Source organism: Natator depressus, chromosome 5 (assembly GCF_965152275.1).
Source record: "Natator depressus isolate rNatDep1 chromosome 5, rNatDep2.hap1, whole genome shotgun sequence".
NCBI classification, from domain to species: domain Eukaryota; kingdom Metazoa; phylum Chordata; order Testudines; family Cheloniidae; genus Natator; species Natator depressus.
Genome location: NC_134238.1, coordinates 1,778,541 through 1,806,072, shown reverse-complemented (window position 1 = coordinate 1,806,072; position 27,532 = coordinate 1,778,541). Strand labels below are relative to the sequence as shown.

Below are 27,532 nucleotides of genomic sequence, written 5' to 3'. Positions count from 1 at the left end.
CCTCAGTGTATTCGGAATTCATGAGCATCGTGTGCGCTCTGTTGAGCGCTGCTTGGGGAGGACTGAAACGCTTCCCGACCAGATTCAAAAGGTGGCAGAGGGCTTGCAGCTGCCTGGGTGAGAGAGACTTTGACGTTACATCTACGACAGCCCTGGGTGACTCAGCCGCAGGCTGCTGTTGCACGCAGGGCGTCAGAGCAGACCTCGCTCTATTCTGTGACAAGCAGGAGTTGTTTAGTCTTTTTCATCTTTTCTTTTCCATTCCATGCTTCCCTCACCCGATCGCTCACTAGCCGGCTGGTTATGAATACACCGTTAGGCCGCAAGGGACCTGGAGCAAGCCCCACATGTAACTGACTTAATAAGATGTGGTTCAGAGATCCAGGTACCTGTCAGGATGGGTCCCAGCTCTGCATTCTGGAAAGGCGAGTGGGCTTGCTGTTACATTGTCTCTGATTCCAAGGAAGGATCCAAGAACAGCTGACGGAGCAGATGTCTGCTGTTCAGGATAGCAGAGGTCTCTCAAACATAGCTTAGGAGATTTTAGTCCTGAAGCCCCAGTCAGACCCAGGCACTGGCTCAGAGCCCGAGACCTGAACTCTAAGCCTACCCCAACAGCAGGTAGAAAGCTCAGTGATAGGCTCTGCCTAAAAACCTCAGCTAGAAGCTAGAGCCGAAATCTCATTTGCATCTGATCATCCCCTCCCTGGGCCCACGTGTCACCAATATTCAAGGTCAGTGGTTGTTGCCAACAAGTAGGGAAAGAGACTCTTAAAACTGTTTGTGCCCTGACACATCCGTGTGGACAATAGTCCCGTCTGTAAGGTACCGCGCTGCGCTGCGGCAAGTGCAGGGCGGGTGGAGAAAGAGAACGGCCGCCAGTCCTGTAAGCAGGTACCTGAGCGCTTTATGCACGCACGCGGGTCAGCAGGATGACTCACATGCATGAGGGTTTGTGGGATTAGGGCCACAATAACGTGTACAATAAATGGAGCCGAGTGGAATCAAGCCCGGGCTGAGCCCCACGCCCTGTGTGTGCGGCCAGAAGGACGGAGCAGAAGTGACTGCACTCTCCTCTAGTGCTGACCACTAGGGAGCTCACACATTTCCCTCTGTCTTTGAAGCTGCTAGGTGCCACGGCTATTGAGGACAAGTTACAAGATGGAGTCCCCCAGACGATTGAAACCCTGACCAAAGCCCACATTAAAATCTGGGTTCTGACTGGAGACAAGCAAGGTAATGGGGATGGTCTGGGACAGACACACACGGCTTTGGGCTGCTGCCTCTGACTATCCTCTCCTCTCCTATGGATAGGCTGTTCCCTCCATTGCCTGCATCCTGATTCTGCCTCCTTTTGAGCACCGAGGAGAGGGCCGATCCTGAGGGCCATGCTCAGTGTTTACTCCGGCAAAACTCCACGGGTCTGAATGGTCAGGCCTAGTGTGAGTCCTGAGGCTGCGGGCACTCTGGAGGGTGGGAGCGATAGAGACAGTCCTCGGGAAAGGAGCCAGCACACGCACACGCACACCTACCTGCCCTGGTGACAGAGGAGAGGGAGGAGTCACTTGAAGATTCCCAGCCCTGTCTGATCTGGTGAAAGGGAATGGAAAGACCCAGTCCTGCTTTCCTGAAGCCAGGGACTTGGTGTTAGATCTGATCTTTGTTAGCACCATGATTAATGATCTGGAATGGTGGAATGGGGGTGGGGGAGGAGGGCCCACAGCATGTCACAGAAATTTGCAGAAAGCACTAAGTGGGGAAGGGTTGTGGTCACAGAGAATAAATTCCTGCAGTTGCCAGACTGTCTGGAATGGCTCACGAAGGTGGGTGCCAACCTCAGGGCAGACTGTTACAAACGGGCACAAACCCCACACTGGTTGTGTGTTCTGTCCTTAGATTTCGCCAACCAATTACCAAGTGTGAACTCCTCAGGCACAACAGCCTAACCATGGAGTCACAGACAGCTCTCTTGGGCTCTCAGGTCTGCTTTGCCACCCAGGGGAGCCTGCCCTTGTGATAGATGGTCCCTTACTCCAAAAATCACAGCACTATTCAGGTTACTCCCAATCCCAAAGGACCAGCCACTTCCCGCATGTCAATGGTACCTTAGATCTCTCACCAAAGACAGCGCTTGTAGCCAATCCTGTTATAAACTAACTAAAGGTTTATTAACTAGGAAAAAGAAAGGAGAGTTGTTTGCAAGGTTAAAGCAGGTAACATATGCACAGAAATGATTTACAGTCCTAAGCTTGGTTGACACTACACACTTACTTGGTATAATTGCGTCGCTCAGTGGTATGAAAAATCCACCCCCCTGAGTGATGTAGTTACGCTGACCTTACCCTGCAGTGTAGACAGCGCTGGGTCAGCGGGAGACGCTCTCCTGCCTCTCATGGAGGTGGAGTTAAGCTGGTGGGAGAGCTCTCTCACTGGCTTAGAGCGTCTTCACCAGACATGCTACAGGTGCGCAGTGCGCCAATGTAAATTCGTAGGGTAGACCAGCCCTTAGCTTCCAAAAAGCAGCAGGAGCTGCTGTAATGTGCAAGCTCTATATGTCCTTTAGGGGTAACCCAGGCTAAGCAGCTAGGGGATCCCTTGCTTATGCTTAGAAATACTGCCCTCTCCAAATGCCAAGCAGCCTGGTGATACAGAGCCTTCCCCCATAGTTCATACTGTAAGGGGACATGGGTTTGCGTACTTCATGTGTGTGGGGGAGCAATCCACAAAGTCTCCTGTCCACTGATGTTCCCCAGTGGTTCATCTGGTGTCTATGGGTGTCCTTCTGTTGGGCAGGGGACACCCCTAGTGGTTCACTGGTATGTCACACTTGGTCATGCTCCTCTCCTGACAGGGGGGTTTCCAGTGTCCTCGTTCTGGAACACTTCTGTAGTTACCCCTATTCCCTGCAGCATGGGGCGCAGCTATTACCAGTGAGATCAACGCCTGCAGCAGCTCGCACACAGTTCACAAAGGTCAAACACTACACCCTTCCTTGGAAATGTAACATCCGTTTTAGCAATGCTAGCACACAGGTGAGCCACATGGGTTTCCAGCTGGGCATTTGTCAGTGTTTTCAGGGAGGCCTAGTGGCCTTGGCATGAGCTGGTACCTGGTCTGCCAACCTGAGAGCAGCATTTTTCTGTGGAGCTTCATTTTCCCAAGAACTAAACAACAAATGGAACCACACAACCTGTAGCTGCCTCTCTGGTCCTCATGGCCTCCCCCCTGCATCTGGAGAGCTGGAGAGAACGCTTCTATTATGCCTTTCTTCCCCAAAGAGGCCAAATGGCTTTTTGGACACAGGCCAGATCCTTAGGTGGTATAAATTGACATTGTTCCTTTGATGTCAGCAAGCTCAGCATCCGGCCCTTTTTACCTTCAGTCCTGCTGAAATCCAGCCAGTTCTCGGGTACAGGGCTGAAGGCAGCGTGTTGCAAAGCAGTGCAGGCAGGAGAAATGCCATTCAGGGACACGGGCAAAGGGCCCTGGTCTCCTCAGAAGTGTCTTTGTATCATCAGGGTCCATGCACAGCAGGTGACCCACATGCAGTAAATGGCATGGGAAAGTCAGTGCATCCACCTCAGCAGCAGGAAGAGCTGAGTCTCTTGTGCCGAGATGTCAATCTCTGTGGCCCTAGGAAGCCCGGTCTCTGATGAGATGCACAGTACTCGTCAGTCATGGAAATGGCCCAAGGAGAGCGCAGGGTGGCTGGGTAACCGATATCATTCCTGTCTGAGTCTGAATGAAGTTGTTGATTTTTCCAGAGACTGCCGTGAATATTGGCTACTCCTGCAACATGCTGCATGATGACATGAAGGACGTTTTCATTATTGAAGGCAACAGCTCTGAGGACGTGTTAGATGAACTCAGGTAAAGAGCCAGATTGTGCATCGCCACGTAGTGTGTTTAGCATAGAGAACTGGAGGGTGTTTGTGCCATTCTAGCTTTCTGTCTTCATAGGATCATAGACATGGAGGACTGTAACAAGGGACCTCGATAGGCCATCTAGTCCAGTCCCATGCACTGTGGCAGGACTGTGTATTATCTAGACCATCCCTGAGAGGTGTTTTTCTAAGCTGCTCTTAAACGCCTCCATTGACGGGGATTCCACAACTTCCCTAGGCAATTTGTTCCAGTGCCTAACCACCCTGATGTCTAACTTAAATTTCCCTTGCTGCAATTTACGCCCATTGCTTCCCGTCCTTTCCTCAGTGGATAAGTATGTACTTGAAGGCTGTTATCATGTGGCGCCTCAGTCTTCTGCTTTCCAGACTAAACAAACCCAATGTTTTCAATCTTCGCCCACAGGCCATGTTTTCTAGACCATTATTCCTTGTTGTTGCTTTTCTCTGGGCTTTCTCCGATTTGTCCACATCTTTCATCTAACACAGTTCACCAAAAGTGAACTTTAACTCTAGACTGGCTGTCTCTGAAAGGTCCGCCCTAATTCAGCCAGCAGAGATGGGCTTGATGCAGGAATCATGGAGTGAAATTCTGTGGCCTGTGCTATGCATGTCTGACTAGAGGATTATGAATGGTCCATTCTGGCCCTAAAATTGATGTAAAAAAGGACAGTGGTGACCACTCTGGATCGTCGTGGGCCAGAGGGTCTGGGGCCATGGTGCCTTCAATTGTGGACATAAAGTGGTTCTTGCTGCACCAACAGGTCATAGAGTCACAGACTTTAAGGTCAGAAGGGACCATTATGATCATCTAGTCTGACCTCCTGCACAACGCAGGCCACAGAATCTCACCCACCCACTCCTGTAATAAACCCCTAACTTTTGTCTGATCTACTGAAGTCCTCAAATCATGGTTTAAAGACTTCAAGGTGCGGAGAATCCTCCAGCAAGTGACCCGTGCCCCACGCTGCAGAGGAAGGTGAAAAACCCCCAGGGTTTCTGCCAGTCTGCCCTGGAGGAAAATTCCTTCCCGACCCCAAATATGGCGATCAGCTAAACCCTGAGCATGTGGGCAAGACTCACCAGCCAGACACCCAGGAAAGAATTGTCTGTAGTAACTCAGATCCCACCCCATCTAACGTCCCATCACAGGCCATTGGGCATAGTTACTACTAATAGCCTAATTTTTGGCAATTAATTGTTCTTTGACTATCCCATCATACCATCCCCTCCATAAACTTATCAAGCTCAGTCTTGAAGCCAGATATGTCTTTTGGCCCCACTGCTCCCCTTGGAAGGCTGTTCCAGAACTTCACTCCTCTGATGGTTAGAAACCTTCGTCTAATTTCAAGTCTAAACTTCCAAGGTCATCCTTTTTTCTGGTCCCGTAGCTGGATGCCTTTCTCAGCTCGTCCGTAGGGAGGAGCCAGTCTGTTCTTCATGTCTGATCCTAAGCTGATGATGGGGGCGTTGGTGGGGGGCCGGTGTCTCAGAAGGCACTGCCTGATGGGAGGGGTAAAGATGGTTTGAAGCCGCCTTTGTGCCTGCTCCAGAGGCCAGTACAAGCTCCAGGGGCTGCTATAACTTCCAGGGGTCATCCCACAGCTTCCTACGGGCTGCTTTGCATCCTAGCCCCAGCCAGCCTCGAGGCTAGGCACTTCGGGGGCAGGGAATCCTAGGGCTCCATATCCTCGCCATACACTGCTCTGTCACTAGAGGAATTCTCCGAGGGCTACTCCAGCCCTGTGTGCTGCCAGAGTCCTTCAAACCCTCTGCAAGAAGAATGATACTAACAAGGGGGAACATGTTTTTCTTTAAAAAACCTGGGTTTAAGAAAATAACATACATTTGTTTCTGTATTTTTAATGACTGATCCTTTTAAGGACTGCAAGGAAGAAAATGAATCCGGATTCCTTCCTGGACAGTGATGAAATTAACATCAAGTTTATAAACCCTTCCACGAAGTCAAGGATCTTACCTGAAGAGCAAGCGAATGGGGTGTATGGCCTGGTTATTAACGGCCATAGTTTGGTAAGGATGGCTTGGTGTGCCTGCTGCCGTCAGGCTTGTCAAAGAGTTGGCGGCGGTTCCCTGGAAAACCTGACTCTTCGTGTGCAGGAAAGCCGCTAGCTTTTCTCACGCGGAACCTGGAGCCTGGACCAGCTCCATGAGAGTGGTGACAGAGTCCCAGTGTTGCCACATTCACATCTGTGATCCTGTGTAAACAAAAATATCAACAGCGAGTGGAGAGCAGCACCATGTTTGTTATAGCATTCCATAGCCCATTGATTTGCGTGCATGGAGGGACATTACCGAGGCTTGCATATAATATTTTGTTAGATGAGGTTTTTGTGCATTGAGGTTGTTTTGGAAAGTGGTAAAAACTATTGCTCTCCATAGCATGGTAAAACCAAATCACGAAAAGGTCTCTCCAGCTGAGCAAGCCTGCCTGCTGCTGATGGGAGGGACGCGGGGGTGTGGGTGACTCACACAGCGTACTGTTTTTGGAATAAAGGAAATCTGGGCTGCTGATTTGCTGCCTTAAGTGGAAAGGGCAGCTGGCCTGCTGTATGGCTCTGGGAGGAGGGAGTCATGCGGATTCCCTCCGTGAATGTCTGCAGAGAAGACATTAAAGCACAAGAAGCACATTCTGTAAGAAATGTGAAAAGGCAGAAATGTGTCCCTACCTGCCAGGCAGTGTCGGAGGGATGAGTTTCTGAGCAGACGTCCAGTTATCTTTGTTGATTTCAGGAATGGAAATAACACATCCTAATAAAGTAAAAGGTCAACACTGGGAAGGAAGATTTATTTTGTTTGTCTTTTTCTTATGACCAGTTCTAGTAGCCTTTTTTAAAGCACTCCCAAATTGTAAATCAGTCCATCTGGGACGTAGTTTTGTTTGGGGGTTTTTTGGAGGCAGGGGGCTTGGAGCCTGTAGATCAGCCAGATGAATTTTACATGGGTCCCAGGTTTGGCAGGAAAGGGAATTATGGAGGGTCCATTGAGGAATGTTCATGGGAGTTGATTAATTGTAAGTTACAGCATGTTTATAATTGTAATAGAAAGTCAGTGCTGCAGGGTCTTCTCAGGATACAAACCTCCACTCTCACCTTAGGAACTAAGCCAGAAGGAGTGAGCAGAGACCCACCCACCAAGATCAAGAGGGCAAACTCCGCTAGTGTCACTGCTAATAATGAAAAGGGGGATCTTTGGTGATAGAGGCAGGTGTCGTTGCTGCTCTGAAATCTCATCCCAGCTCTTATTCTTGGCCTAGTAGCTCCTTTGGGCATCATGATTCACAGGCACTTTCTCTGACACAATGGGTTAGTTATTCTTCCTCCTGCTGGTTCTGTGGTTCGGGCTGGCTCTGTATCTGGACTGACCTCACTTTCATAGCATGTTCTCCTCCGCTCCACAGGCTTACGCACTAGAAGGGAACTTGGAGCTCGAGCTGGTGCGAACAGCCAGCATGTGCAAAGTGGTGATCTGCTGCCGGGTGACCCCCCTGCAGAAAGCCCAGGTGGTGGAGCTGGTGAAGAAGTACAAGAAGGCCGTGACCCTGGCGATCGGTGATGGGGCAAACGATGTCAGCATGATCAAAAGTAAGTAGAGGCAGCCCTGCCCAGCTGTCTCCTGGTGTGTTCTTCCTCCCTGGCACACAGCAGTGCCCATGCTGCAAGAAGCATAGGAGCTGCTCTGCTAGTGCAAGGCTCTCTAATCTGGAACTTGTCCTGGATCCAGATTCTTCTGTGCCATGGTCACATCACTGCTACCAGCAGCCAGAGCTGTCAGACAGTCTCAAAGGCAGTCACTTTCACATCTTCGTACATCGGTCTCTCTGCACATCCCTCTGTTTGGAGTCAAAGTAGACCTTGGTCAATAAAATTGTACCTTCATCCCTGCTAGGCAGCATGGGGTCTTTGAAATCTGGATGTATTCCAGACCTACAAACTTTCCTGCAGGGCTCAGATTCCTTACTGGTGCAGCTTAGCGATAGCTTTCACACCAGACTGTGTCTGAGGCCTCAGCAAGGTTCTTCCTAACTCCATTACCTTGTCTTTACACAAAGATCACCCGAGTCACAATGTCCCAGTGCTTTTTAGATACCTTATTTCACTAGGCAGGGAAAGAACATGCCCTCCAGGGAGTTTCCCAGGTCACCTTCCTGCCAAGTGCGGTATTAGTTCTAAAGGAGAGAAAAGATTCTTTACCTCACGCTCCGTCCGCTCCCAGGTTTGTCGTCTCAGTGAGAGATGTGGCTCCATGTCGAGGTACCAGAGGTGAGAGCCATTTCTGGCTTGCGAGGGTTTTCTCCCCTTCATAAATCCAAACCTAGGTTCTGATGGACAGCATTACAGCGATGCGTTACCTGGACCGCCACAGAGGGGGTTGCTCTAGCCAGTTGTGTTAGGAAAAGTTCCCATTCATAAAGTTCAGTGTCATCACTGGATGGGTCCAGTGTCTCCTCCACCAGGGAAAGAAGACACAGTGACAGACTCTTAGAGCAGAATTGACACTCAACCGTGCAAGTGCTCTATCAAGGGCTCCATCTCGTATTAATTTTTTTTCTACAAGGGGGCAAATACCAGTTAAGTCCTTTCCCACCAGGGATACTGTGCTTGTCGATGGTTCTGATTCAAGGGCAAGCAAAACCTAACATCAATATTGCATTTGTTTCCTGCACGAAGAGCAGGAACTTCTCTATATGTCACCCTGGATTGAATTTAAAGGGCTTTCCAGTGTCGGTTTAGTTGGTACCAAGTTGCTGTCAATAGCCTTGACTAGAGACTGGCAATTTTGTCATTCAGTATCGTGAATATGAGATTAGTATCTGAAAGTCCTGCTTTCCAAATCATTTTGTCGCCTGCCTCCAAGATGAGTGGGAGTCTCCACCGAGGTTCAGAGTTTCTCTGGTCAACAGCTTGAATCTGGATAGTGGACTCTTGAACAGGAACGTTTATACTAAGGTCCAAAAGATTCTACTGGAAAGCAGAAATCTTTGATCTGCCAAGGCTACTCCATGAACTGAGAGAGATTTCCCCATCTGAGCAGCTCCAAAGCAGGTGGGCCTGATAACGGGCTCATTGGCCATTACCTTTGGACTATTTATTACACTTGGCATAGTGTAAAACAACAATTTTTTGATTTCTGCCAAGAGACACTTCGTTGCCTTCTCCAAAGTGGGGAAGGTGGATGAGGAGTATGAACACAGACTCCATCTCTGTGAACTCCGGTGCCAGATAAGTAACCTCCATTTCTTCCTTGAGCGGCCTCTGCACGTTCCCCGTGGTGGGAGTTCAGCGAGCAGTACCGCCCACAGGAAAGCAGGATATGCAGCTCTAGGCAAACAAGGACAGCAGGGCACCAAAACGAGCATCCGCTCCAGGTGAAAGGACCAAAAAGTGAACAGAGGTGACCGAACTGCTGGCTCCCCTAGAACAAGTCACAATGAGGGAAAATCTGATGAGGGTCAACAAGGACAAGTGCAGAGTCCTGCACTTCGGACGGAAGAATCCCATGCACCGCTACAGACTAGGGACCGAATGGCTCGGCAGCAGTTCTGCAGAAAAGGACCTAGGGGTTACAGTGGACGAGAAGCTGGATAGGAGTCAGCAGTGTGCCCTTGTTGCCACTTATACAGCCCAAAATGTGTAAGTCAGAGTATTGCCAGCAGATCGAGGGACGTTCCAGAAACTCGTAGCATGGGACCTTGATCCCACAAGTAGGACTTTGCAGAGCCCATCTCGATGAACTCGGGTTACAGGTAAGTAACCAAGTCAGTGTAGATGTTCCCCTCGGCTTCCAAGCCAGATTCTGCTCCCCACCCACCCACCCTGCTGACTTCAGTGGGAATGACAGAGACTAGAGCGTGACCCTCCCTGGGCACGTCTCTGCTCCCAGAGCTGACGGCTGATCTTGGTCCCATGTTCCACTCTCCCGACACGCACGGAACTGCCATAGATCTCCTCTCCAGTCTGGCTCCAGCATGATCTTCATGAGGCACCACAGGGTTGGTAGAGATAGAATGAAACCCATTATTGGCCAGGGCTCCAGGGCTGCCACTCGGATGGCTTTCACCAGCAAGACATTCACCTGGCCAGCAGAAAGAACACTCCGTTCTGCGGATGTCTGGCAGCCCCAGATCAGAGCTGCCTGAATGGGCAGGTTGTGAAGTAAGTGTTTCCTGGGTGGGGAAGTTCCATGATCTGTTCCCAGCTGGGTATGTGGCCAGCCAGGGTTGCTGATCTTTGTTGGTTTGTTTTAGATAGTCCCTTTTTTTTAAAGACTCAGGACCGTGTGGGTGCACCCAGAGTGGGTCTGTGTCCCCCTGAGTGCCTGTCAGTGTTACCCTTGTCCTTCCACCAGTCCCTCTGCCCGTCTACTACTCCCACTCGTTACTGTGATTGCAAACCCTTTGCGGCAGTGTATCAGTACGGCCCTCATCCCAGGGAGGGCCTTGATCCTGACTGGGGCCTCTGGGCACTCCGGCAGTGCAAATAGTAGCTGCTGACAGACCTGTGAGGAGAGTGAAAGGAGACCGCTTGGGTGCCTGTAAATGTTCTGTAGAGTTTTGTGTGAATGTCTTAGCGTCCCCGTGTGACCCCTGGGGCACCTCCCGGTCAAGCCCTGAAACGCAGCCTTCTAGTCTCTGACAGTACTGTTTCTTTATTTGGTGCCTTATGACTACAACAATTCCTCACACTAGATTTAATTAAGTGAGATTATTCAGAAGAGTCTCTTGTTAATCTTCCTCACTTTAATTTATACAAATTGATTAACCGGGGCCTTTTAATTAAGAAAGAAAAGACTAAGGCCGGGGGCTTCAAGGGAGATGATAAGTCAGGCAGCCAGTCAAGAAAGGGGGGAAAAAAGCATGTTACAGGGATAATTAGAAAATACCACCACCACCACGAAAGGATGGGGACTCAGAGTTCTCCTCGACTCGTTATTCCATAGGAACTTCCGAATCCAATCAACCCCCAGCCATCAAGAATGGTGTCATTAGTTAAATCTCTATCGTTAGCTGTCACATTAAACTTATGTCTCTGTTTAATAAATGCAAGTTATTATTAAGACTTTTCTGTGTAAATGTTTGAACTAATAATGCCCACAGACTATAAGATGACTCAGGCTGGTTTGTACTAGATGGACTGTTGGTCTGACCCAGAATGGCCATTCTTATGTTCTTAGTGTATAGAAGCATAGTATGCAACTGGGGGTGTGGTGGCGGCCATGCACACTCCATGCATTTAAACACATCTCAAAGGTCATTTTCTCGCAATGGCAATATTATAAAGTTGGTTTGTGCTGCTGGAAAACATTGACAGTCAAGGAAAAGATTCATTGTCATTAGCACATAAATGAACTCAGCTGTTGGAAATATACAAATTAGTACTCAGAAACCAGTCTGTTACTTAGCAGCCTGCAGTGTGACTGGTGGGATGCAGGAATGCCCTCTGCTCACGTGTGGGTGTGACCCACAAAGACTACATGTCCCAGCATACAGTGGGTAGTCTAATAAACACTAACGCGACCAAAGCTCTCATTGTAATGATCTGGATTCTCCTCTTTTTGCAGCTGCCCACATTGGGGTTGGTATCAGTGGCCAAGAGGGGATGCAGGCTGTGCTGTCCAGCGACTTTTCCTTCGCACAGTTCCGTTACCTGCAGCGCCTGCTCTTAGTCCACGGGCGATGGTCCTACATCCGCATGTGCAAGTTCCTCAGATACTTCTTCTATAAGAACTTTGCCTTCACATTAGTTCATTTCTGGTATGGATTCTTCTCCGGCTTCTCTGCACAGGTGGGCCAGTTTCTGTGTTCCTGTCACACTCTATATTAAATGTGATAATAATCCTTTTCCTGCCCTAACATCTTCCAGCAGAGGAGCCCAAAGCACTTTACAGATAGGACTGAAGAGTCCCCTTCTCGTCCCGCTGTGAGGTACTCTGTGGAAGTCCAGTTATCCCCCTTTTCCTGATGGAGTCACTGAAGCATAGAAAGGCCAAGGGCCAGATTTTTTCATCATCAGCTTTGGGTGCCTACATAACTTTCACAGTGTGGTCCTGAGTGACTTGTCTGAATCACATGGGGAGCCTGCGGAACCCAGATTTCCTGACTCTCAGTCCTGTGGACAAAAGCAGCTTCCTCTGCAAAATACAGCCATGATGAGACAAGCCAGCTCCTTCCTTGGGGCAAACACTACTCATATGTCTTCATCATTCTGAGTGTTTCTGGCTGGGATACTTCTTCTTCTTCCCATGGGCACTGGTAGAGAATTTCCCTAGCTGATGTTCTCACCCATTCTTCTGCACCATTGCTGACAGCAATGGGGTGCTCAAGGCCTGCTTAACACCAGTAGCCACCCGGTGACACTTTTCTCTGGTGTCACGGAATTTCACATGCTCATCAGGATTTTGTGAAAGGATGTTGATGTAAAATTATTGAGTATTTTGTAAATCCAGAAGCGGGGATGGGGAGGCCGTTCCATTCATGAGGGGACCACGTGGGAAAACATGCGAGAAGGGGGAAGGAAACCCACGGGCTGGTTCACATTATAGGTAGGGCAGGGATGTCAAGGCAGGGACCTGGCCGGGCCTGAAGCGTATGCTGGGGCAGAGCTGGGCAATGCCATGGCTGCCTTTGTTGGTTTAAGCAACATGCCACAAAATTATTTGAAGCCCAAATCTCCTGTGGATTGTAGCTGCTTCCCAGGGAAGTCTGTACGGTGAAAAGCCACGTGCTGTGACCCACGTCCCCTGCACCCGGACACTTAGTGCTAGCTACGGGGAACACACGGGTGCTTCACAGTAGCACGGGGGAGACACAGATAATGTGACAGTGTTTGGCCAGGAAAGTGCCCCGGGGCTAACAGGCAGCAGACGGAGCAGAGAGCAGGTCAGCATTTCTCCCAGCAGGCCTCTGATATACGGGTCAGAAGGCGGCATCCCACGCCGGCCTCAGTTGCAATTTCTGCTGCTTCTGCAGGGGCCTGTGATGGATCACTGCTGCCACCTAGTGGCTGTCATACCACCCTACTGCCACCTCATAAGAAACATAGAGCAGCGGTTCTCAAACTGTGGGTCGCAACCCCATTTTAATGGGGTCGCCAGGGCTGGTGTTAGACTTGCTGGGGCCCAGGGTCGAAGCCAAAGACTGAGCCCCACCACCTGCGGCCGAAGCCGAAGGGCTTCAGCCCTGGGTGGCAGGGCTCAGGCTTCGGCTTCAGCCTGGGGCGGCGGGGCTCAGGTTACAGCCTCCCCTCCTGCGTCGCTGAAGCACTTGGGGTTCAGCTTCCGCCCCGCCCCTCCCGCCCAGGGCTGCGGGGCTCAGGCTTCAGCTTTGGCCCCCCGGCCCGGGGCAGCGAGGCTCAAATGGGCTCAGGCTTCGGTCCCCTCTCCTGGGGTCTTGTCGTAATTTTTGTTGTCAGAAGGGGGTCGCAGTGCAATGAAGTTTGAGAATCCCTGACACAGAGGACCAAAAAAATGCCACCATGGCTAACCAACAGAGTAAAAGAAGCTATTAGAAGCAAAAAGGCATTCTTTAATAATTGGAAGTCAAATCCTACCAAGGAAAATAGAAAGGAGCATCAGCTCTGGCAAGCCATGGGTAAAAATATAATTAGGAAGGCAAAAATGTTTTTGAAGAACAACTACCCAAAAATTCAAAATCTAACAGCAAAAAAATTTTAAGTACATCAGAAGCAGAAAGCCTGGCAAACAACCAATGGGACCACTGGACACTGAACATGTTAAAGGAGCACTCAAGGAAGATACGGCCATTGCAGAGAATCTAAATTAATTCTCTGCATTGGTCTTCACAGCTGAGGATGTGAGGGAGATTCCCGAACCTGAGCCATTCTTCTTAGGTGACAGATCTGAGGAACTGCCTCAGCTTGAGGTGTGACTGGAGAAGGTTTTTGAACAAATTCATAAATTAAACAATAAGCCACGATGACCAGGTGGCATTACCCAAAGGTTCTGAAGGACCTCAAATATGAAATTGCAAAACTACTAATTGTGATATGCAAACTATCACTTAAATCCACTTCTGCACCAGCTGACTGGAGGATCGCTAATGTAACGCCAATTTTTTAAAAAGGCTGCAAAGATGATCCTGGCAATTACAGGCCGGCAAGCCTGACTTCAGTACCAGGTAAATTGGTTGAAACTATAGTCAGAATTATCAGACACACAGATGAACACAATCTGCTGGGGTTTTTGTAAAGGGAAATCATGCCTTACCAATCTATTAGAATTCTTTGAGGGGATCAATGAACATGTGGACAAGGGTGATCCAGTGGATATAGTGTAATTAAACAACGAGGAGTCTGGTGGCACCTCAAAGACTAACAGATTTATTTGGGCCTAAGCTTTCGTGGGTAAAATACCCACTTCTTCAGATACATACCGACCCTGGTATGACTCATAATAAACTTAATAAATAATCATCATAATCTGAAAATGAGAGGGCCCAGATAGTTCTGTATTTCAGCTCATTTGTGTTTAATTTCATTTATTATCTATTTTCTTCAGTGTAAATTTGGGGGTCTTTTTATTTATTGATTTGTTCTTTTAAAGGAAGCTGCAGGATTTTGGCTCAATATTCCAGAACTGCCCAGCTGTTTTTCAGTGCTGGGCTGAGGCCAGTGGGTGCCATTTACTTTTCAGTCGCATGCAGCAGCCTGGACAGGTGCTGTTTGTGCCACAGATTGAATTTTGAAACGTGAACAGCAAAGGAATTGTTTTGCAACGGTTTGTGCCCTTTACGCCTGGCTTAGCTGGAGCTCAGTGTCCTGGGCCTAGCCCTTAGGCCGGCCCTCTGCTCAGGGGTGAATGGCACCTTCTGTGAATGAAGATGTGAAAGACGGACAGGTGGGCAGGGTCATTGATTGCTGTTACAAATGAACAGAGGCATCTCTTTGCTAACTGACCTCTCCACTCTTTTCTAGACTGTGTATGATCAGTGGTTCATCACCCTGTACAATTTGGTGTATACCTCCCTCCCGGTGCTAGGAATGAGCCTCTTTGACCAGGTAACCTTTACTATTAATACCCAGGCTCACCTCTAGGGGGTTTATTCCTGGATTCTTTGGCTCAGTTCCGTGATCCCTTCTGGACAGGAACTAGGTGAATAAAACCTGTGCTAGAAACTGAAGCAATTTCCCTGCAATGAGTAGAGTGCAGAGCACAGTTCTGAAGTGTGTGGGAGCAGATTCTGTCTTGCCATGAATGTATGGCCCCTGGTTTGAGAATGGCTGGAGCCCTCTGGGTTGCACTGTTAGCGACAGTAATGGAAAAGATGCCCTCTACAACCCTCACCTAATAGGAGAGTATTCACAGCCTGTTGGGCCTGGATTGAAACCTGAATCAGTCCTTAATCTTCCTTGACTAAGGATTAAGCAATGGCTTCAAGATGTGGCCCAATAACCAATGTCCTATATTTCTGTAGTGCTATTTGTAAGCCCTTTACAATCATGTACATGCAACTGCTTCTGGGGTGAAGGCTGGTGACTAACAAGTGCACACGTAAGAGTGGGGGTGGGGAATTTTGGCCAGGGACACTGGTGTAGATCCCTAATTATACAAATCTTGAGAGATCTTCAATCCTTTCTGGAAAAGTCCTTTACAAATTAATAGAAAATAACCTTGGTATAGGAATGCTGAGCCATCCAATGAAATGCGGTGGATGATTGTATCCCTGATGTAGAATTCTACAGGATGGTTAAAAAAAACCTATAGAAAGGATGTTGTGTGAATCACTCCCTTTGGTCTGGATGTCATGTTCCTATGTAAAATCTGTAGGATTTTAGAGTAATTTCTATAGAACTCTGTTCTGAGTCTCGAGGGTCCTGCTGATAGTAACCCTATGAAATTGCGTACGAGTTTTAAGGAAATCAGTGCAGAGCACACCTTGGTTAGGAAGTCTCCCATAGGGCCTGGTATGGTGCAATCTGGGTAGGTGTCCCATGTCGGAGGCCTGCATCAACCATGCCGGGCTATGAGCATAGGGTTCTGGGCAGCCTAGGTGGTTCAGATCTGACTCTTTGATCTCTGGCTCCATGATCCCTTGGAGTGTGACCAGTGTCTCTAGATAAAGCAAATACTTAGTAATATATTAATAAAATGGATCACTAAAGGCACAGAGCACACAGTCATGTCCCCAGAAGACTTCCTGGGGGATGCCCACTGTCCTATCATGTGTATTTTTATCTTAGCTCCTTTATATGTATGAAGCTATATCCTCTGTACTGCTGCCCTTTCCCAAGCAGTGGCAGATTTTGGTCTTTATTTTGGGGAAGGGAAACTGAATGTCGTGAAGGCCAAAAGAGTAACTGGGTTGAAAAAAGCATTGGATAAGTCCATGGAGGACAGGTCCATCAAGATGGTCAGCATGCTCTGGTTTCAGAGTAACAGCCGTGTTAGTCTGTATTCGCAAAAAGAAAAGGAGTACTTGTGGCACCTTAGAGACTAACCAATTTATTTGAGCATAAGCTTTCGTGAGCTTGAGCTGTAGCTCACGAAAGCTTATGCTCAAATAAATTGGTTAGTCTCTAGGGTGCCACAAGTACTCCTTCAGCATGCTCTGGGCGTCCTTAGACCTCTGCCTGCCAAAAGCTGGGAGTCGATTACAGTAGATGGATGAACATCAAAACTCCCCTGTCATGTTCATTCCTTCTGGGGCACCTGGCCTTGGCCATTGTCAGCAGACAGGACACTGGGATAGATGGACCTTTGGTCTGACCCAGTCTGGCCGTTCTTATGTTCATATGACACAGACTGAGTATTTTCTAGTGTAACTCATTTGCACTGTCAAGAAAGTCCTGAGTCTTGTTCACCTTGAACTTGACCAAAGCTACCCACAGGCCATTGCCCCGCACCCCACCCCCCAGCTAAGACAGCACTGAGTTAAACCCTGCGGCCAAGAAAGATTCATTCATCAATTCCAAGGCCAGAAGGGACCACTGTGATTAGCTAGACTGACCTCCTGGAGAATGCAGAGATCTCCCTCCTCCTTCTTGCCCTCGATCTCTAAATCAATCATAGAATATCAGGGTTGGAAGGAACCTCAGGAGGTCATCTAGTCCAACCCCCTGCTCAAAGCAGGACCAATCCCCAATTAAATCATCCCAGCCAGGACTTTAAGTCTGACCTTAAAAACTGTGCCTTTAACATGCTCCCTCTTCCCCGCTCCACCTAGTGCCTTCTTTTCTTCACCCGGAAAACCCCTGAGCCCCAACTCACTGTCCTGGGGCCTCATGGCGCGCACGTTCTCAATACTATGTATGGACCCATGCAGGCCAAAGAGATGGGTTAACGCTCACAGTCCCCTTAATCACCCTCTGGTGTGATGGCCACAGCCAGGGCTCATGGGTGTCTCCAGGCCAGACCCTCTATGCTTACCCCTTTCTGTGGAGCGCTTCATACGGAGCACTTGTCTCCGTCATTCAGAGCCTGCATTCCATTGCTATCTTTGCCCCAGCAATATATCAGTGGCATAACCTGGCCCTACCTGCATTGCAGAGGCTAAACGGGTGGGAACTTGAGAGACATCCAGTGGCTCACAGGCTCAGGGCTCCATGTGAGACAGTCCTGGACACTGGGCTGGAGCGTGCCTCGTAAGGCATGCAACCTCCATTTCTCCTTCTCATCAGCACTGGGAAGGTAAAACCCACCTTGGAGAACATGCCCCGAGTGCTCTGGTGATGTGACCTGTTGGGAAGCATGGCTGAGCGGTGTGCTGGGGCTCTCCCACGCAGGAACACATGTCACAGCTGAGGTCGGGGGGTCCATGTCACTGCTGGGCTGCCAGCCTCTCCCCTCTGTTCCCAGGACGTGGATGACCGCTGGAGCATGCAGTTCCCTCACCTCTATGAACCCGGGCAGCAGAATCTCTACTTCAACAAGATCGAGTTTGTCAAGTGCGTGCTGCATGGGATCTACAGCTCCCTCATTCTCTTCTTCATCCCCTATGGGGCCATGTACGACACCGTGAGAAGCGATGGGAAAGCCATTGCTGACTACCAGTCCTTCGCACTGATGGCCCAGACCTGCCTACTGATCGTGGTCTCTGTGCAGGTCTCTGACATTATTATTTACTTATTTATTTTACTATGGTAGTGCCTGGAGGCCCCAACTGGGATTGAGACTGGATTATGTTCGGTGCTGTACGTACACTCAGGCCCCAACTGGATTGTGTTTGGTGCTGTACGTACGCTCAGGCCCCAACCAGATTGTGTTTGGTGCTGTACGTACACTCAGGCCCCAACCAGATTTCGTCAGGTGCTGTACGTACGCTTAGGCCCCAACCGGATTGCGTCCGGTGCTATACGTACACTCAGGCCCCAATCCTGCAAAGATTTAAGTGGACACACGTGAGTTGCTCAGTTCTTCAGTGGCACTGCTTGTGTGGAAGTCTTTTCAGTACAGGGGCCATAGTGAGGAAGAGCTCTTGTGCGGGGGAGTTTACAGCGCAGACAGACAACACAGACTGGGCTGGGAGAGGAGGAGGATTCTTATCCCCATTTTACAGGTGGGGAACTGAGGCACACAGTTGTGTATCTACTGTCTGTTTACACGGGCAGTGGTGTCTGCATTGGGTGGATGCCCTTCACTTCCACATTCTGTGGATGTAGAAACAAGCCCCATGGATGGAAGGGGTGGGGGGAAGAAGTAGATGTCATGTATCTCGACTTTAGTGAGGCTTTTGATACTGTCTCACACGACCTTCTCATAAGCAAACTAGGGAAACACAGCCTAGATGAACTTACTTTATTGAATTTCATCAGTTGGGTGCACAATTGGTTGGAAAATTGTATTCAGAGAATATTTATCAATGGTTCACAGTCAAACTGGAAGGGCATATTGAATGGGGTCCCACAGGGATCTGTCGTAGGTCTGGTTCTGTTTGATATCTTCATACGTGATTTGGATAATGGCATACAGAGTTCACTTATAAAGTTTGTGGACGATGCCAAGTTGGGAGGAGTTGGAAGTGCTTTGGAGGACAGGATTAGAATTCAAAATGACCTGGACAAACTGGAGAAATGGTCTGAAATAAACAGGATGAAAGTCAATTAGGACAAATGCAAAGTACTAGGAAGGTACAATCAGTTGTATACACACAAAATGGGAACTGACGGCCTAGGAAGGAGCACTGCGGAAAGGGATCTGGGGGTCATAGTGGATCACAAACTAAATACGAGTCACCAGTGTAACACTGTTACAAAAAACCTGAACATCATTCTGGGCTGTATTAGCAGGAGTGTAGTAAACAAGACACGAGAAGAAATTCTTCTGCTCTACTCAGCTCTGATAAAGGCCTCAGCTGGAGTCTTTGTGTCCAGTTCTGAGCACCACACTTGGTGAAATATGTAGACAAATAGGAGAATGTTCAGAGAAGAGCAACAAAAAGGATTAAAGGTTTAGAAACCTTGACCTGTGGGGGAAGATTGAAAAACCGGAGTTTGTTTAGTCTGGAGAAGACAAGACTGAGGGGGCACATAACAGGCTTCAAGTATGTAAAAAGTTGTTATAGAGAGAGGGTGATAAATTGTTCTCCTTATCCGCTGAGGACAGGACAGGAAGCAATGAGCTCAAATTGCAGTAAGGGGGATTTAGGTTGGACATTAGGAAACACTTAGACTGGATGATCCTTGCGGTCCCTTCTAATCTTGTGGTTCTATGATTCTTCCTAACTGTCAGGGTGGTTAAGCCCTGGAATAAATTGCCCAGGGAGGGGGTGGAATCTGCATCATTGGAGGTGTGTAAGAGCAGGCTGGACACACACCTGTCAGGGACGGTCTAGATAATACTGAATCCTGCTGTGAATGCAGGGGGCTCAACTAGGTGACCTCTCGAGGTCCCTTCCAGCCTGACATGTCTCAGTGCCTGACACACTACAAGAAGGATGTGGAAAAATTGGAAAGAGTCCAGCGGAGGGCAACAAAAATGATTAGGGGACTGGAACACATGACTTATGAGGAGAAGCTGAGGGAACTGGGGATGTTTAGTCTTCAGAAGAGAAGAATGAGGGGGGATTTGATAGCTTTAATGGTCTCAAGTTGCAGTGGGGGAGATTTAGGTTGGATATTAGGAAAAAATTTTCACTATGAGGGTGGTGAAACACTGGAATGCATTACCTAGGGAGGTGGAATCTCCTTCCCTAGAAGTTTTTAAGGTCAGGCTTGACAAAGCCCTGGCTGGGATGATTTAGTGGGGATCGGTCCTGCTTTGAGCAGGGGGTTGGACTAGATGACCTCGTGAGGTTCCTTCCAACCCTGATATTCTATGATTCTATGGTGCTGTGATCTTGGTCTCATGAGACCAGGCTGGCACAGGGGGCCAGCTGAGCCACTGCCTTGCTGAGACTCGGGTTGGGTCAGGGTGAGGCAGTGCTGACAGGATGGATGGAGTTGCTCTCAGCTCCACAGCCTGAGGCTCTCCGCCTTATGCAAATTGGGGTCTTCCTGGCTCCTCCCCCTATTTTTTGAGGGCCCGGTACCCACAGGGAGCAAACGCTTTGTCACCCCTGTGCATGGCCCGGAGTGCACAGCCTTTCTTCTTGGGCCGGGACCTCGCCACAGCAATTTGCAGACTAAACGAGACAGATGGCCGAACAAGTTCCACACCGGTGGGTAGGGGACAACCCGGGGGAGCAGCCCTCTCTGCCTGCCTGTGTTTGGCACTCGGATGTGGGGTTGTTAAAGCCATTGACCGCTGCTGTATTGATTTATCCTTTCAGATTGGGTTGGACACTGCCTACTGGACAGCTGTGAACCAGTTTTTCATCTGGGGCAGCCTTTCCGTTTACTTTGCCATCATCTTCACCATGTACAGTGACGGCATGTACCTGATCTTCGCAGCCTCCTTCCCTTTCGTTGGTAAGCACTTGGACAGCTGATGCAGAGGGCTGTGTCTCCGGGTGGGCTGTACTTAACCTGGTGGAAGTACATCCAGTATGTACTGAGGAAGTGCCCATAGAGACAATACCAAGCTGTGGATCTTATGTGTCGCCGTCAGGTATTTACTCCACACTACAGTACATGCTCGTTTTCTCTGGCGCCCACTCGTGCATACACATGTCCATGTGCCCATTCACCAGCACACAATGCACACTCATGCATACCCATATACACGCACATGCCCTATAGCCAGGTGAATGCTGCACATGTCTGCAAACACTCCTCCAAATAAATCCCTTGAATTGGATTTAATGCAGCCTATTATTTTTATCTCTTCTCCAACATGCAGCTGGGTGGAGTTTGGGCCCCACAAATGTTTGGGGAAAGTTTGTCTGTACAAATATGTTTGTTCATATGCGAACAAGCTTGTGTATTGGTCCCGGAAGGTATCAAAGTGTGGTCACCCAGTCAGGGAGAGAATCTATGCTATGTGACTTTAGTGCGCAGTCACCCATCAAAATAGCAAATGAATGCTGGTGACAAATGATTTGTGAGCAGTCCTCTGACTGACATTATTGTGCATAAGTGCCTATGAGCACATGCAACCTGTGAACAGCATCATCGGAATGAGTCCATCTGTGGACAGACTGTGAACAGGAGGAGGGGACTATAGCCTCAATGAAGGTGTTTGCTTCAAATAATCCCACTAGCTCCAACACCTCTCTGCATCCAACATGAATAGAGCTCAGCTGGGAGCATCTTTTAGTTTTGGAAGCCCTGAGGTTTGTTGGTTCCAGTCTCCAGTCAGTGTTTTGGCTGACGCACACTGCAGTGTCACCAGCTCCCTAACTCCTCCAGACTCGGTCCTTTGGATGAGAGATGAAACCAAGCTCCATTCTGCTCATCTGCACTTAGATAAAAGGTGCACTTAGATAAAAGCCACATTAGCAGCCCACAGTGCGTCAGGGAATGGTGCCGGGGATTCAGTATGTGGCACTCTCCCTTGGAGTTCCTGCGGAGCTAATGCCCTGGCGAGGGGCTGCTGGAGGATGACTATCTTTGGAGGAGACAAACATCGAGGTCTTGACCCCAGGCAGTCATTAAAGAGCCCCTGCCTTTTTATAAAGTGACAAGCTGTTAACGCTGGCATCCAGCAAACTCCAGTTCCGGCCATTCTTTTCTGCCTCCCTAACCCCGCACTGCAATTGGATTTGGACACAAGATTAGTCTTCCCGTGCTATCTCAATCTGGTGCAGTGTTGTGGCTGTGCATTGTTAAAGCCTGCCAAGTCCCACCTCCGAGTGGGCCGGCAGTCACTGGGGGATTACATGAGCTTTGGGTATAATTTGCGTATTCCACTGTGTTTGCAGAGTGCTTTGGGATCCCTCCACATGCAAGGGGCTGTATGAATGGAAGCGCCTGCTGCTGCTGCTGTCATGGCTTTCATTGTGCTCTTGTTTTTCAGGGGCAGCTCGAAACACCCTCAATCAACCCAGTGTGTGGCTGGCGATCTTCCTCAGCATCACCCTGTGTGTGCTGCCGGTGATTGGCGGTCGGTTTCTGAAGGCTCAGCTAATGCCGACCGTCAGTGACAAAGTAAGGGGCTAGCAGAGCAGGAGCCTGACCTCTGCTGTCGTAGCCCCACTCAGCTTGCTTTTCGCAGTCAGGGTCCGGGGGCCTGGGGCTGCTCAGTGTGCGAGTGCTACCCGGACTCGCGCCTGCAGCCCTGCTTGGGAAGGAGGGTTTGGCACAGTTCAGACCGTCTGCAGCCTGAGATTACTGAGACATGGATTAGACTGGTCTGGGCGTGGGGGGATTGGGGAAGCAGGGCTATTTTTAGGTGCCGGGTTTAAGTGTTGTGGCTTGGTGACAAAGCAGCTGTGCATTTCGCAGCCAGCAGAGCCGCCCCTGCTACTGCAGTGCAGGTGTTCAGTTCCTGGCCCGGCCTCCCGGACGTACACGTCTGCTTGGGTTTTGCTGGCTGAAGGGACCCGCTTCCTCTTCTGCTAACATTCACACTCTCCTCCGGAACCAGCCTCCCTCCCACACCCAGGGAATAAGCAGCAGAGGTGGGGCTGTTCCTGCCGGGGGGGGTGTGTGGGGGGAGGCTGGGAAAGGCAGGGGAGGGCTGCCATAGTGGGGAGAGCAGGCTGGCCATGCCACATTAGTGTGAAGGAATCTCCGGGAGGAGAACCGCCTCGAGCACGGCTGCAGGTGATGCTCTGCTTCACTTCCGACCGGAGCAGTTTGCTAAACGCTGCTGCCCCCCCCCCCCGAGCCCCCCCAGGTTTTCTCTTCTTTCTGCGCTCTGCCAGTGTTAAGGCACAACATCCCTGAGCAAGGCCCGTGGCTGTGGCCCTTGCCTTATGGCCACACCACTTGATCGTCATGCCCTTGGTCCCTGCAAAGCTCCCCAGAGGCCCTGTGGGAAGGGGAGGTGACACAGCTAGATCCTCTGCCGCTAAGGCCGAGGGTGATGGTTCCACAGAAAATCAGCAGCTCGAGAGACAGAAGAGGTGCCGTCCCGGAGGACACATTGAGCTGAAGTTGAGGCTGTTCAAACCTCCCTGCTGAGTTTAGTTGGCTCTTGCCATTTCGGATGGGATGACCAATGTTTGTGGGCAGTAGGTGGGTTTATTGAACTACAGTATTGGACACGGGCCTGGCCCAGAGTCTCCGACCAGTGCCCTGTCCTTGGCAGGGGAGCTCAGAATCCCAGCTCCAGGCTGTGGCTTGGGCCTGGCTCCCTACAGCAAGCACACACCACTTTCGGCAAGGCCCGCAGTGCCTGCGGGATATGAGCTGTCTGCTGAGAGGGCTGTTCTGGCTGGGGAGGGGTCCCGGCCGGCTGGCAAGCTGGGGCCTAGGTAAAGCCTGACCCTGAGAGAGGCCAAGGACCTGCAGCTCCCATTGCCTCAAACAGGAGGTGCAGAGGGTCAGCATTTCTCCAGACCCTGCCAGACCTCCATCTTCATTGTGCTCTCACGGGCCCTGTGTCTATAGCCAGTCTGGCTCTGAAAAGACGCCCCATGGCTGATATTTGATAGCCCTACCGTGTAGGAGCAAGGGGCTGCTAGGAACCATTTGTACCCAGCCTGGTTACTGCCTTTGGGCCATTTAAAGCCTCTGCAGGGACCTGCTTCTGCCCGTGAAGCACAGGACTGTGGAATGTGCCCCGAGCAGAAGGACGTTCCACGCCCAGCTGTCTCTCCCACCTGCTGAGCGGGATGTTTTCTGATTTCAGGTCCTACGCAAGATCAGAGAGGCCAAGAAGCGGCCGCCCCCTCCCTTGCCCAAGACGCGCTTGCGCCGTACCAGCACCCGTCGCTCCGGCTACGCCTTCTCCCATCAGCACGGCTTCGGCGCGCTCATTATGTCTGGGAGAAACATGCGGCCGAAACTGCCTTTCACGACAACAGGGACGTTTTCACCCAATAGTGAGAAAAACAGACACAAGTGAACGAAAGAATCAGGGCAGCCGGAAAGGAAACTCTGCTCTGCACAGCGTCCCAGCCTGCACCTGCCCAGGACTGCCCTGTCAGCTCCTCCAAGGAGGACTCAGGCCTTCTCTTTCCACCCAGGCGTTCTCTCTAACTCCAGCTCCTGCTCCGAAGAGCACACGCTGCTCCCAGGAAGGCAGGGGAAGGGTGGAAAGAACAGGATGAGTCAAAGTCCTTAAATGTGTGGCATTGACAAGTTGAGAGGGGCAAGCGCAGAGCAGACCAACCCCCCCATCCCTCCGTGGCCTGAGAGAGAGAACGTGCAGGGGAACGCCCACTCCATGCACCAAGATCATCCGTGATGCCCCTGCTTCATCCCCTCAACCCCGTACCTCCGAGCACAGTGAGGTCAGGGCGCAGGGAGGGCAGAGCTATGTAAGCTCATTCCATCCACAAGGCTTGTTTCTGCCGTGAACTATGCCATGAAACATTCAGAGCTGTATTCATCCCTGGGAGAACTCCACTGACCCCAGGGGTGACTGGGGCCCAGTGCCTCAAACCCCAGCTCCCAAATCTTTGCAATCTAAGTAATTGTGCGGCCATTTGTCCATAATGTACATGAGCATTTGGAGAGTGTCACGGAGTGTGAGGGAGTCCGGGGCCTGCACCCCTCTTCCTGGGATTCACCGTGACTCTCAGCCAGCCAGTAAAACAGAAGGTTTATTGGACAATAGGAACACAGTCTAAAAGAGAGTTTGTGGGTACAACCAGGACCCCTCAGCCAAGTCCTTCTGGGGAGCAGGGAGCTTAGACCCCAGCCCTGGGGTTCCCTGCATTCCACCACCCAGCCCCAAACTGAAAACTTAAACCCCCGCAGCAGGCTCCCTCCTGCAGCCTCTGTTCACATTCCCGGTGTTACCTCCCCCTCCCCCTCCTGGCTCAGGTGACAGGCTCTCAGGTCTCCCATTGAAACTCCCCTGCCACATTCCCAGGTCAACACTCCCCCCTCCCTGCTGCATCACAGAGAGTATGAGGTGGGAAATGACCTTCTGAGCTGGTGGGTAACTCTGTCCAGGTCTACGGCCAGTGCCCCAAGCGCAGCCCCTGCCTGGAGGTGCAGCCCCGCTACCTTTGGGAGGTGCTGCAAGTCAGGTGTTCAGCTCTCCAGGCGACACCCAGGGGAAAGGGCCTGCAATTGCACTGCCCTGCAGAGCCAGCCTGCTGGGAAATGCCACTGTTCTCAGGTTTTGCAGCCAGGCACCAGCAGTTTCTTCTAGACTTAAAACAGAAAAGCACCAAAACACTAAGTTCCTGAATTCCACAAATGCTAGAGCTGCTCAGTTAAAGTAAAGCTGGGAAATCCCTCCCTGAGGATCCCTCGGGTCATGGCTAGGTCTCACAAGGGAACCTCCATCAGCAGGTGGCTTTCCAACCAGACCCGCCAAATTTTGCTCTCCAGCACAAACGCCCAGCTCCCATGGACTTCAGTGGAACTGAAAGAGAGCGTCTGATGGCAGAAACTGAACCTCCCGGCGCTGTACAGGGCCGATGGGAGGGTGCCGTTTTCACCCTTACCTCTGAGTGCCCAGCTCTTTAACATGCCAGCCGCCTTCTTCTGTCTCTCTCTCCCCCTCGCCTCCTGAGCAGTGTGGGTGAAGGTTTAGAAGAAACCTCCCTAGGCTCAGGCTTGGCGATCTCCACAGTTTCCTGAACCAAACGGCTTTGCCCGATCTTTCCATTTTGATTGGAAGGCGAATCCATCAGTCCTGCAATACAGACAGCTGACTGCCCCTAAGTCCCGGGTGTGAGGTCAGAGAGCTGTGTCAGACGGCAGCAAGGGGACCTGACAGACTAGAAACTGCTGTCTTGGAGCTGCTGAGCCATTGGGCCTGGTTCTCCAGTCCGTTACACCAGTGCTATTCCACTGGCTTTGGTGAAGTTACCCTGGTGTAAAGCCAGCATGCTGGAAGGGAGAATCAGGCCCATTAGTGTTACTAACTCATCTCTATTGAGCTGTCTTGCCTGCAGGACAAAGCAACCCCCTGTTAGTTCCTCAGCCGGGTGCTCTAACCACTTACGGAGGGTTGTAGGGCTGGATTCGTTGCCTGCTTGGGCTGGGATCCCTGTACATTACACATGTTAGCGGTAACGGGGTTCTGTGCAGAATCCCCCAGGCACTGGCGGAAGGGATGTGTTACTGCGACAGGCCTCGTCTCCCTGGAGCTCCTTGTTCCCTGCTGGGCTCCTTGTTTTAACAGTGACAGCGTGGAATTGTTTACACTCTTCTAACAAAGGGTTTTATTCTCTGGACATGACTCTCCTCTGGGCTTAGCACCAGCAGAGACAGAGGGTCGATTCCACCTGGGCTCTGGGGATGTGTTATAAACCACAGCATTAGCTTTCGGACCTGGGGCTGGGTCTACCCTTGCACAGCAGGGGAAAGGAACGTCCCCTACCCCACAGTGCTGCCCGGAGTCAGCTGTAACACCAAGCAATGCAGTGCGCCGTGGGGAATCAAAGTGAGCAGTGCAGTCATTGCTCGTCACCTCTCTCTGGCTTGTGGTCACGTCCCTGAGACCATCACCTCGGCACTCGGATTCAGATAATAATGTTGGCCTCCCCATGGTACCGAAGGGGAGAGTTTAGATTGTTAAACTGACATCCCCGAAGGCTCAGCCTGCCAGGCTGTCACCAGCGTGTGGTGTAGTGGGCTGCAGTGCTGAGAAGGAAAGGCAGGCCAGCTGCTCATGAACCAGGGAAGCTCTGGGACCCCAGACACAGCTCTGATACGGTTTGCACACAACACGGACTACTTGGCCACGGGCCGAAGCAGGACTTGCAAATGCTGCATAAGACACACAATAGATGATCCTCTTGGTGAACTTGCTCCAACTGCGAAGACTTCAGCAGTTTGACAAGACCAATATTTGTTTTTAATGCGTTGAAATTGGCCCTGGTGTTCCGCAAGCATCTCTCCTTGGTTTGTAAAATAATTTTTTAATATAAATAGTGGCCAATGGGATGAATAATGTGTGTGTAATCTGGTCCTGGGTCCTTGGGGCATGGGCAGGTGCATGTACATTATTCCCTGCAGGGATCTCAGGAGGAGGAACACAGGGAGAGCCAGATTGCATCAGAGTAGTGAGCCATCTAATCCACTGTCATGACTCACAAACAACCCAGACCAGCTCTGGAGGAAAGTGGAGGGGTGCCGGAGCAGGGAGGGGGTGACAGTGGGTTGGAGGAGGGGTTGTGTGGGGCAGCTGAGAGAGGGATTGATGGGTGGTCA

At 50.5% G+C, this 27,532-nt stretch overlaps 1 protein-coding gene across 1 annotated transcript in view; it reads left to right on the top strand.

Moving 5' to 3' along the window:
• The window catches only part of LOC141987146 (phospholipid-transporting ATPase ID-like), a 114,620-nt gene extending 87,361 nt beyond the window's left edge, over window positions 1–27,259 (top strand). The window contains exons 19-28 of the mRNA XM_074952219.1: window positions 1,125–1,236; window positions 3,765–3,870; window positions 5,786–5,933; window positions 7,321–7,504; window positions 11,481–11,704; window positions 14,852–14,935; window positions 17,733–17,978; window positions 20,644–20,782; window positions 22,269–22,399; window positions 24,048–27,259. Of these exons, the coding sequence (XP_074808320.1) occupies window positions 1,125–1,236; window positions 3,765–3,870; window positions 5,786–5,933; window positions 7,321–7,504; window positions 11,481–11,704; window positions 14,852–14,935; window positions 17,733–17,978; window positions 20,644–20,782; window positions 22,269–22,399; window positions 24,048–24,263 (1,590 nt within the window). The 3' untranslated portion in view covers window positions 24,264–27,259. The remainder of the gene's footprint in view (window positions 1–1,124; window positions 1,237–3,764; window positions 3,871–5,785; window positions 5,934–7,320; window positions 7,505–11,480; window positions 11,705–14,851; window positions 14,936–17,732; window positions 17,979–20,643; window positions 20,783–22,268; window positions 22,400–24,047) is intronic.
• The last annotated feature ends 273 nt before the right edge of the window (window positions 27,260–27,532 follow it).